Source organism: Podarcis melisellensis (genome assembly GCF_964234715.1).
Source record: "Podarcis melisellensis genome assembly, chromosome: 3".
NCBI lineage: Eukaryota > Metazoa > Chordata > Lepidosauria > Squamata > Lacertidae > Podarcis > Podarcis melisellensis.
This window is the reverse complement of record NC_138530.1, coordinates 88,486,787-88,498,969: the sequence shown is the minus strand read 5'-3', so window position 1 is coordinate 88,498,969 and position 12,183 is coordinate 88,486,787. Positions and strand designations below refer to the sequence as shown.

At 40.4% G+C, this 12,183-nt stretch overlaps 1 protein-coding gene across 1 annotated transcript in view; it reads left to right on the top strand.

Annotated features, from left to right (window-relative positions):
• Nucleotides 1-8,308, top strand: part of PRIM2 (DNA primase subunit 2) — a 63,926-nt gene extending 55,618 nt beyond the window's left edge. The window contains 2 exon segments of the mRNA XM_081906231.1: nucleotides 3,494-3,562; nucleotides 7,745-8,308. Coding sequence (XP_081762357.1) covers nucleotides 3,494-3,562; nucleotides 7,745-7,972 — 297 coding nt within the window. The 3' untranslated portion in view covers nucleotides 7,973-8,308.
• Nucleotides 8,309-12,183: the final 3,875 nt, after the last annotated feature.

The following is a 12,183-nucleotide window of genomic DNA, read 5'->3' as shown; positions in this document are numbered from 1 at the left end:
AGAACCCTTTAAGGATTTGGACATGCAAAGCAGAATCCTGTATTCTTTTCTCTCTCTTTTTTTGGAGGGGTGGGGGGGATTTCCTAACAGTGGCCTCCCAGGCTGGTTTTTATATTTTAAATTATCTTGAGCATCTGAGTTGGCCTCTAAAGCAGATGGAAGGGAGTAAGTGAGCTGCTCTTGGTAAAAAACAACAACCGTACTACATGTAAAACAAGCCCCATGCCACTTGGGACTATAGCTTAAATTTCGTATCACCTGTGTGACTTCATCCCAATGCTGCCAGGATTGTGACAAGAGAGGAACCCTCATACATTCATGGTGTGAGTTTGGGCACAGTATTTTTGGTATAGTTTCTAATATTATTGGTCAACCATTGAACCCAATCCCTGCTTTGGCCCTTAAGTCAATAGACACCAATCTAGACCCTCTCCTTATACAGAATGGCCCAACTGTCCTGCTGTTTATGAACCTACCCGGACCCTACAATCATCCTCTCAGGCCCTTCTTAATGTGCCTCCTCCATGAGAGGTCCGGCAACACGAGAACAAGCCTTTTCTGCAGTGGCTCCCCATTTGTGGAATGCTCTCCCTAGGGAGGCTTGCCTGGAGTCTTCATTATACACCTTTAGGTGCCAGGCAGAAATGTTCCGCTTCATCCAGGCCTTTGGCTGATTGACATCCAATGCCCTTTTAAATGTGTTGTGGGAGGGGGGATTATTGGTTTGTTTTCGTTCTTATTTTTACTATGTATGCTGTGTGGTGTTTTTTAATATTGTAATTTTATGTTGCGCACCAGCCTGAGATCTACAGGTGAAGGGGAGCATACAAATTTAATAAATAGAAATAATGGATACTATGATCACCAGCAGTGCTTTCTTCTGTGGGTACTCAAAGGTAGGCACCTTTTCTTCTAGGAGAAAAGCGCTGGTTTTAAGTGTGGCACTTACTGTAACAACTTCATGCTGAGTGCCAGCACCTTTCTTTCCTAGAAGATAAGCACTGATCACCACCTGTTTAATAATAATAATAATAATGATGATGATAATGATAATGATAATTTATTATTTATACCCTGCCCATCTGGCTGGGTTTCCCCAGCCACTCTGGGTGGCTTCCAACAGAATATTAAAATACAATAGTCTATTAAACATTAAAAGCTTCCCTGAACAGGGCTGCCTTCAGATGTCTTCTAAAAGTCTGGTAGTTGTTTTTCTTTTTGACATCTGGTGGGAGGGCTTTCCACAGGGCGGGCACCACTACCAAGAAGGCCTTCTGCCTTGTTCCCTGTAACTTGGCATCTTGCAATGAGGGAACAGCCAGAAGGCCCTTGGCGCTGGACCTCAGTGTCCGAGAGAACGATGGGGATGGAGACTCTCCTTCAGGTATAGGGCTTCAGTTTAGGGCTTTAAAGGTCAGCACCAAAACTTTAAATTGTGCTCGGAAACGTACTGGGAGCCAGTGTAGGTCTTTCAAGACTGGTATTATCTGGTCTCAGCGGCTGCTCCCAGTCACCAGTCTAGCTGCTGCATTCTGGATGTAGTTTCCGGGTCACCTTCAAAGGTAGCCCCACATAGAGTGCATTGCAGTAGTCCAAGCGAGAGATAACTAGAGCATGCCCCACTCTGGCGAGACAGGTACAGCTGTAATGGGATGGTTTGGGGTCTGGCTTTTTCTGGGTATCTGCGGCAACAAGAAGGGTTGTTCAGATGCCAAGCTTGGCATGATCGTTTTGACAAGGTATGGTCCCCATATATCAGCTATGAAAATAGAAGTACAGTCGTACTTTGGTTTTCGAACAGCTTAGTTCTTGAACATTTTGGCTCCCGAATGCCACAAACCCGGAAGTGACTGTTCCGGTTTGCGAACTATTTTTGGAAGCCGAATGTCCGACGGGGCTTCCGATTGGCTGCAGCACAAAGCCGCACTTTGGTTTCTGAACATTTTGGAAGTCGAACTGACTTCCAGAACAGATTCCATTCAACTTCCAAGGTACGACTGTAGTGTTAATGTTAGACCTCCAGACACCCGTGCTTACAGAGAGGCTGTGTCACAGATATTTGAAGCTTTGGCAGTGCATTCAATGATTCAGTTATTTGACAGCATCCCTGCTCAGTTTTTCTTCTCAGATGTAACTGATGTAAGCATGCAACACTCTACAAGTTTTATTGGAATTGATCAGTGTTATTTTAATACAATATTCCACAAAAAGAAAAAGGTGCTGTTCCATCCATCCATCCTTTAGCCAAAATAAGTTTTTTACATCATCAAATGTACTACATAAACTTGATGCACTGATACAATATGTTCTGCTGCTGGGTACCATTTCAGTATCATTCGAAGCAGCATTAACACTTTTAATTAGCAAAGCCAAGTTTTTTATATATTACATTTTATTATCTGTTCCATTTCAAAAGCACATAGACGGTGCCAGACTTTAGCCTCTTCTGGCAAGTTGATTTGTTTTTCCCAAGATATGTAACAGGATGTGACAAGAAAGGCAGACATTTAATCAGTTGCACTTGTAGCAGCAAAACAAACCCAGTAAGCACTTCTTTGGCAGCATTGTAGCTTGATATATTCAGCAAATATTTGTACATCTGTCAATAACTATAAGGCATCCTCCAATAATGAGGGCAGTAGGGATTTGTGCCGGAGTTTATTTCTGTGCTTGACATGGAAAGGTCAGCCTTTTGAAAAGGAGTGTGAATTTGCATTTCTCAAGAATTTTCTCTCGGCTGAGGCTATCTCTCAGTTCCAGCGGTTTCCTGAGCTTGATAAGCAGGGAATATACAGTTTAATTATATAGCAGCAGAGGGGGGAAATGACAGACAACTTAAATTTTCAAATGGCGTTGCATTCTGCTGATAAGAATGAATGTTTTATGCAGGACAGAAGAGATTACATGAGGTAGAATTGGAAAGCAAATTGTATTTACAAGAGATAGAGAGATGTTTCTAATAGGAATTCAAAACAGATGATTTCCCTTTCATGTTCTGAGGAGCATTGCTAGAAACAACTTAACTTTGAGAGCTGATCTTAGAGAGGGTAGAAATGTAGTGCCTTCTGCAACTTCTTTTCTGGATTACTTCCACCACAATTTGTAGTTGGGAGCACAGTTGTATTATGTTGCATACTTGATTAGTTCATATTTCACTTGCTCAAATGGTAGATACTTATTCGAAATAATGCAAGATATTTTGCAGCGCAATATGTTCTGACAGTACACATCTTTCCTCATTTTTCTATGTCATTTGTGAAGTAAAACTGTTGATTTCTGGTTGTGAAGGCAGAACCTCTTCTCTGTCTATGGATAATCTGACTTCAATTCTAAGTGGGAGGAAAATGTCAGCAGCATTGTATCTTATAAGACTACAGATTCTTGTATTATGTCAAACCCTGCCATAAATTGTAAAGGTCATATGTTCAGATTGCAGAACATTTCAGCTGTTTTAAAGACCCTTTAAATATATTGATCACTTTCCTTTTTCTAGATTTTGGAACTGGTGAAGGGCATGCACTATCAGCTGGCCTGTCAGAAATACTTTGAGCTGACCCATGACGTAAGTGGTGCTTATTTATCAGGCGATAATGTGTCTCATTATTGGAAAGACTGGTGGCAGAAACCCTGTGCGAAACTTCAGACATTCTGTTCACATTCACCACGTGCCACCATCCTTGTTAATTACGCTGAGTTAATGAGTATATAGCAGATGTCTTTCATTTCATGTATGGATCGACACTCCGCATTTGCTAACTGTTTAGTGCATACATAATCAACAAATATGTTATGAGGTTATGCTGTTTTATTTTGTAGCAAAACTGTTTACATTTATGGAGTGGTGTTTCACTGGTCCTAGCAAACGAAATGTAGATAAAGCAATAACACTTGATTTCTACATTTTTTCCTTCCAGTTTTCCCCTCTTACAGGATGGAAGAAGACACAGTTCCAAGTTGCATTTAAAAAAGTACATAAAGATTGATTAAATATATTGCTAACAGAAAACCTTTCTCCCCCCCCCCGCACCCGAACTCCACCTTTGTCCAAAGACACCATCAATCCATATGTCTTAATTCCAGTTCTTGTATATTTAGAGTGGTTTGCATTATTCCACATAGACTGAAGAAAAAAAACCATATCTATTTGCATATTACATATCTGTTTACATATTTTAAAAGTCATACACCTCCTCTCAAATGTCCATAGTGGTGTTTCCAATTTGCCTGACCATAACCAAGGGGAGTTATTTGTAATTTGCACCTCTCTTCCTATTTCTATTGAAGGACAAGAAGCAAGGGCCCATCTCCAACTAAGGAGTGAAAACCCTGCACACCTTTTCCCTGCTTTTGATTGGATAGTTCTCTCTGCCCCTTTCCCATCAATTGGGAGAAACTATAAAATGGGATGATTTCACGTGTTTGTCTGTCTCCATTTGCCCTGGGGGCAAGGGCCTTTGAATATATTGCTGAACATGGATGATCAGTTTATTTCTGTATGTAAAAGATGCAGAACATATTGTGAAAAACATAATAACTTCTCCATCTTGCTGGGCAATACCAAAGATTTATATAATCCTACATCCTGTTCTCCAGAGTGGCTTACAAGCTGTTTCTTAGGAAGCTCACAAACAGAGCATAATGGCAATCGTCCTCCCACAGCAACTGGTATTCAGAGGCTTCCTGTATCTGAACCTGGAGGGTACCATATAGCCATCATGACTTGTAATCACTAATAGCCTTGTCCACAATGAAAGGGTGGTGTGTGTGTGTGTGTGTTAGTCCCCCCCCCCCAGTAGCTATCTCAATAATAGTGCTGTCCTTGTTAGCAAACATTTTGGAGGCCATTTTGGATTTAGGTTTGCTGCCTTTCTTGGTAGGTTTTGCATTTGCCTTTGAACCATGGTCAGTTCATCCACGTAGAGCAGTTGTAGGGAACCTCTAGTCCATGGGCCTGATTAGACCTGCTATTTTTGGTCTTACTGAAAAGGAAGACATTCTAAACATGCTGCTACATCTTCCTGTCCACTGGATGCCAGAATTTGATGGCTTTTTCTGTTGCCCTGTCCCACAAAAACCAATCAGTCATATGTCGCCCTTGGTGATGAATGAAAATATTTATGAATACAGTAAGAGGAAAAAATGAATTTAAATATAGAAGAATGCTGAGCAAAGTATTGAAATTCAAGGTTACGCTTTCTAATGTAGAATATATTCTTTGTTACTTGCATATTATTATTTTACTTAGAAATGTATCGAGAAATTGGGAGTGTTGGTGCCACATTGAACTTCAAGTTTTATTTAAATATAATGAAATTACTTCTGGTGCCAAAATCTTAAAATTGAGCCCCAAAAGTCAGACTGTAAGGAAAAATACTTAAGTTATCACTTGTATTGTTACAGCTATAATAATATGGTGTTCTTAAAAGGAGACAGAACAATTATATAACCAACACAAAATATAAGTGATTAAATTTATAGCTTAATCCATGGTTAAGGAAAAGATATTGGTGGCATTGCAATTCTAGTGCCCTCTGAGTCACAGAGACCAAAAGATTCATAGTTTTCATAGGGGCAAATGGAGGGAATGAATTGTTATTCTTACTTATGGCAAACTGCAGGAATTGTTCCCATTCAGGTTTTGTTTGTTTGTGTGTCAATTATTTCTTTGTCCTAACTAATAAACTGGCGCCTTTTTATATCTAAATAAATGTGCTCTTTGTGCTTTGATAGCTATAAATGTTTTGCTATCATGAGTGATTTGGCTGAGCCAATATTATTAATAAGGATAATAAAACAGATGTGCTGAAGCATTTTTTTTTACTAAGCTGTCAAGCTCATTTGGTTGCAAGCAATATAATTAGAGCGGCTCTGTTTAAATGGGCAATGCTTATATCCCTGGCTAAAAGGAAACTGCCACTTGCAAATGTAGCTTTGCAAAGACCAATGCGTTTGATATTGTGGTTATTGTTGTCTTTCTAATGGCTTTCCTTTTCCAGGAAATACGCATCTTGTTTATGTTTATAGACAAAAGGATTGATTTGCTTTTTTGATTTCTTGGTGGTCAAAATTTAGTTAAGAGCAAGTTATTAGAGAGAAAGCGTGTAAATAGCAAGGCAGCATACAGTATCTGAAATATTTCCATATGGCTTTGTATTTTTTGTGTTGTGCTTTTTTTTGTTATAGCAGCTTGCCTCATTATCACTTGCTACTTTGTAGCTTCTTGATTAAAACCCCAAGAACACACAGGTTCAACACCATTGCTTCAGATCCTTAGTAAAACCACACAATACGACACCAAAAGGAACCCAGGCTTTGTGTTATGGAAGGACACTGCTTAGAATGAACAGAATCTGAGAAAAGCTTTGAGGCCTTAGTAGATGAAATACAGAGCAGATGAAATAGAGAGACTTGTTTTTAAATCCAGTGTCCTTTACCTCATGTCAGTTTAGATTACAAGCTTTGCTGTGTTTTTTGTGTTTTTTTTACAGGGCACGATAAATGATGTGGGGCCTCCCTCCCTCCTACCTCAGCTAGACTCGGGCAGGGGGAAGGAGCCATTTAAAACTAAATGTCTTTTCAGGTTTTTCTTTTGAGAGGAATTAAGGTCAAAATGTTTTTGAAAAGTATGTAGGATACATTAGCAAACTTTGTTCCCCCACCAAACCCCTCCCCAAGCACCCGTCATCTTTAAAGTAGAGCTTTTACTTAATATCTTAGCACTAATGCTTTATGCAGCATGTTATAAACAGAAGTTTATTTTTATTGCTACTTGTTAAATCACCAAGAGGTTTCAAAGGAAGCTATTCGGAAATGCAGTGATTTTTTTTTTTTAATGTTTTGAAAATACGTTCTCCACAGAGGAAGTAGCCTTATCTGAATAAAACAGCCTTTAATGATAGCTAATTTAATCATAGTTTGAATGTGTGTGTTTTTGTGTGTGTGTAAAATCTGTTCTGAAGATAGATTTATTTCCGTGAGATTTTGGTGGCTCTGATGTTTGCAATGGCTTCCACATTTGACTTGTTGGTAAGAATTTTCTGTTTTGATCTGTAAAACTATCAGCGATTTACTTGTCTCCTCACACAGAAGTGTAGAATTTGAACCTGGACATGCTCAAATACAATTGAGTAGAAAGAAGATGCAAGCCTAACACTGAGAGCAGTTGTTCTTTTAACGGGCCATTTTCTGGATGTGCCACTCTACAACCTTATATCCACTTACCTGGGAGTAGGACACATTGATTCCAGTGGGACTTACTTTTGAGTAGACATGCATAGGCTTATGCTGTGAGTGTGCAGTTAGGACTTTTCCTTTTTCTTTCATTGGTGTGCTACTTCACCTGAGCAAATACTTGTTGTTGTTTTATTTACAGCTGGAATGAATGTTTGTGGCTCCCATAGCCAAAAAGCTAAGTGAAACTTCAGCATTACCTGCAGTTTATTATGCAATTGCCCCTTCGGATTGTGACCTGTGTATTTGTCTCTTAAAAAACAACAACAAACAAACCTGTCCTCTTAGGTTGCTGTTGCAACAAGACAGGGAAACTGAGTATCAAAACATGTTTTGGCTCTTAGCAGCTTTTATCGAGCAATGTTTCACGGAGGCTGAACTAATGTATAGCTTTCCTCTCAACGCTGGCTATCTCAAAGCTTGAACAAAGTGAAAATTTTAGTGTGCATTTCAACTCAAGGGTGTGTGAAGTACAGTGAAAGAACATGTTTTTCCCTTCTTCTTTTTTGTGCAGGTCAATGATACTGGGTTTTCTTTGAACCACCCAAATCAGTATTTTGCAGAGAGTCAGCAGCTACTCGGTGGCATCAAGGATATCAAGAAAGAACAAAGGCAGCCCGAAAGCTCCCAACCAAAGCACAGCAACCAGACAAGTATAAATAAAACCTCCACTTCCTCTTCTGTAAATGCAACAGAGGAAATGGAACTGGAGGGACTCGATGACTACTTTGCTGAAGATTAAGAAGCATCTGTTTCCATTTTGCAACATACTTTTTACCATCTCTGTATTTTGAAGTAGCTCTTTTGAGGGTCAGGAACTGGCATCATGGTGTACATAGGCCTCCTGAATGCTGCCTTAAACAGAAAAAGGAAAACACATTGTCAAGCATCCAGCTTGTGCATCAGTTTTGAAAAGAAAACGGCAACGTCGTTGGCAAGATCGAACGACGGTGCATTTCCATTTCTGTGAGCAAAGCCCTCTGTGTTGCTAAACCTCCCACCTCCTCCCTGGGCTCTCTGTTACCGTGCAGCTTATTTCCTTCTCTATTTTTCTTAATAAAGCGGATGCTGAAATGTAGATGAATGGATGCATTGCTTGCGGTTTTTAGGTGATAACTGCTAGATAGCATTACATGCAATTCATAACAGCTTATGAATGGCTTGTAGAAATATACAAAAGCTGTCTTGCTGTGATCTGAAGTAGCAAAGACTGCTGTTTGAAAAAGAAACTAGGTTTTAACTGCATGATGCCAAATATATTTACACTTAAATGGGTGGATTGGTCATAGCCACCATAATTAAAATGAAGAGCTTCACATCCATTCACATCATGGGCTTCCATCGCCTCTCAGCTTCATGGAGGGACAATTTCTGTGTCTGTGTATTTTGACAGAACAAATTGTTTAATAAAAAATCAGAGAGTGTAAAAAGAGAACTGAATTTGAGCCAGAGCGCTTTCTTTTTTTTTTTGCTTTCATCTCCGTTATTGAAATTCATTAATAGCATTACAAATTTAACTTCACACATAGACATAAATACAAAGAAAAAAATTATTAAGTTGAATTTCTATAAGATGTTAATTTGAACTTCAAATTCTGCTTAGATTTCAGCTAAGTTAAAATAAAATAATATTACATAAAATAAAATAACATATATCAAAATAAAATAAAATGACAAAATAATTGTGGATTTCCCATCATTTCCCCATATAGTTGACATTTATGATTTTGAATGTACTTATAATTATTACCTTACTTTTAACGTGCTTTCTAATACTTTCTTACAACATATCGTACAGATTTTTCTTTGTCTCTTAATGCAAAATTTGGCTTATTTTGCTTATTTATAGAACTCATTAGGCCTGTTATGTTTTGATACTGCTGTTATTTTTCAGTTCTCATATCCGCTACTACCTGGGCCCAACATAGGTAGGCTGGGTGAAGTCCTGGTTTAAGCTGCAGTTGTTACTGCCACTCAGAAAAGACAGGAACCACGGTAAGAGGACTCATCATGTACAGCAACTCCAAAGTCTACTGCAGCTCACTTGGGCTGGTAGTCAAGCTCAGGGATGTGTGATCTTCTATTAGGGATGATCAAATCCACCAATGTTGGCTTCTTCTGTTTCCATTCTTAAGTTTAGTTAGAATGGTTTTGTTTCCTACATTTTGTATGTTGCTTTCACTAATGTGTTCATTTTTTATACACACTTTTCCCAGGTTAAATGTGTTTGTGTGCACATTATTCGGCTGGAGAACTGCATTGCTAAATTTGGATTCTAAATTTGGATTCTGAAGGATGGCTGTGTTCACGAATTGCTTCAGAAAGTGTGGATTTGGTAGACAAACTTAATAGAATTAACCCCCTTCTGTGTACCCTCTACCTGAGTCCTTTATCATTCTGCTTTTAGTTACCCTTTCCCTTTAGCGTAATAGGGTGGCGCTGTGGGTTAAACCACAGAGCCTAGGACTTGCTGATCAGAAGGTTGGCGGTTCGAATTCCCGCAACGGGGTGAGCTCCTGTTGCTTGGTCCCTGCTCCTGCCAACCTAGCAGTTCAAAAGCACGTCAAAGTGCAAGTAGATAAATAGGTACCGCTCTGGTTGGAAGGTAATCGGCGTTTTCGTGCGCTGCTCTGGTTCACCAGAAGCGGCTTAGTCATGCTGGCCACATGACCCGGAAGCTGTACGCCTGCTCCCTCGGCCAATAAAACAAGATGAGCGCCGCAACCTCAGAGTCGGTCATGACTGGACCTAATGGTCAGGGGTCCCTTTACCTTTACCTTTTACCCTTTAGCGTAAAGTACACACATCTTAAGAAAATCTATTAATTTGGACTGCAATCCTTCAGTTAGGGATGTCCCCATATTGTCCTTGGCCCCATTATGCTAGTTGGTCACTTGCAACACTGCAGTGTTGGTGAAACTCCCATTGGTATCGTTTATACTTGAAGCACCAAAGGGGGAAAGGTCACTCCAGGTACCAGTTGCTGGAAACCATAAGAGAGTGCTCTTGTACTCAGGTTCTGCTTGCAGGATTCCCACAGGCATCTGGTTGGCTACTGTGAGAACAGGATGCTGGACTAGATGGGCCAATGGCCTGATCTATCAGGCTATTCTTATGTTCACAGAACACAATGACACTCACAACTACAAGGGCAACACCTCTGACTCCCACCAATCATAAGGCAGCACAATGATGATGCTTCCCTAAAAGCAACGGAAGCCACAAATACACTTATGGCAACGGGGAGGTGCAGATGAAGGTGTATCTCATTGCTCAGGCCTTTCAGGAAAGGTAAGATGTATAGAGGATCTTGTATGTTTTGGTTGCTGTCAATGTCTTAAGGTTTTAAGCTGTTTATGGTTAAGTTTGATTTTGAAGCTTATTTCTGCCATGGGATGCCCTACTGTCGAATTCTACAGTGTAAGTTCTTTGGGGCAGGGGCCTGTCCTCTTTCATTTGTGTAAGAACTACTTTTCTTGCAGTACCACACTGCATTTAACGCTTGCCATATTTATTTCAATGCCATGTTAAGGAAGTCCAATTCTTCAAAGTGTTGGCTTTCTGTTTCTCATCCCCTGGTCCCTGTAAAATCAAAACCCCTACGTCTCCAGATGCTTGACAGAATTTCTAATTTTAGAGAACGGTTTGGGCTGCCTGGCTGTCTCTTCGAGTAGTTAGCTCACTTGTTCCTCATCCTCGATGCCTATGTAGTAGGAAAACAGTGGGGTGATAAGGCTTGTCGTGTTTTCAGCTTTTCTGTTGACGAGCTGCCTTAGGAGCATCTTTTGTCTTTGGCTGTACTTCAGCCGGGCAGCTGAAGAGGAAATACTATGGTTACGCTGGAAATGGCATTACCTTTTGTCTGGGCTCTTAACATTTCATGCTTGTGCAGCCATTAGCTGAAGGAGAGATGCTAGAAGAACAGTGTTTGGGGAAATAGAAGAGCCTGAGGTTAATTGCTCCCGAGAGAAGGCTTGCTTGGCACTTCTTACCTACAGCAGAATGACGATCGGTTGATAGGTAAGTCTGGGCTGCAACTCTGGAGCGTTGACCGATCCTCTGAGGCTGTCACTCCCCATCCAGCTCCACCCCCTGCCTTGAAGACAAAAGTTCCACCTGGAATTTATTTCTGCTGCTTATAAGCCAAGATATAACAAGGATGGGTGTGTTGACATTAGGCTGTTGCATGCTCTCTCTCTCTCTCTCTCTCTCTCTCTCTCTCTCTCTCTCTCTCGTTCTGGGTTGTAGACAACAACAAAAACAATTATAACACACCACAACTTAACAAACTGCAGCATTATAGTCCTGGTTAATTGTCAGTTGAATGCTATTTTTAACAATAACTTTTTAAAAAAGTTATTAAAAATTGCCTTTCAAGCACGTTTCCCACAGTGCTCTGCGCCCCTTCTGCAAAGTCAAAACAGAATAAAAATAGCTGAACTTTTCAAACATGTAAAAAGCAGTATCAAAACCACAAGCTAGGATTCAGTTGATTAAAGGCGGGGGAAGCTCAGGCTGCAGAGCCAAATGTGACCCTTTAGGGTTCTCTGGCCCCTGGAATGCTCCCCAGGCCCCATGCTTCCCTCAAATTGTCTCAGACCACCAGCATTTTTGCTTAGCTGGAATGAGTCTTTGAATTCTGATAATGCCTCTTGCTTCTTCAAGAGGGAGAATAAAAGATTCAGGGGGATGTGGGATTGTGTGTTATTTTGCTCCTTTACCTCTGGCCACACACACTACTGACATGTGGCCCTCAGAAGATCACCCAGAAAGGAATGGAACTCTTGGGCTGGAAAAAAAAGATTGCCACACAAAATGGTGGCAGAATCTTGCTCTACAACAGGGGTGGAGAACCTCTGGCCCGAGGACCAATCTTGGCCCACCAAGAGGTCCAACTTGGCCCATGAGGCTGTTTTCCCCCAAACTATAAACACCTGTAAATAAGTTGGCATC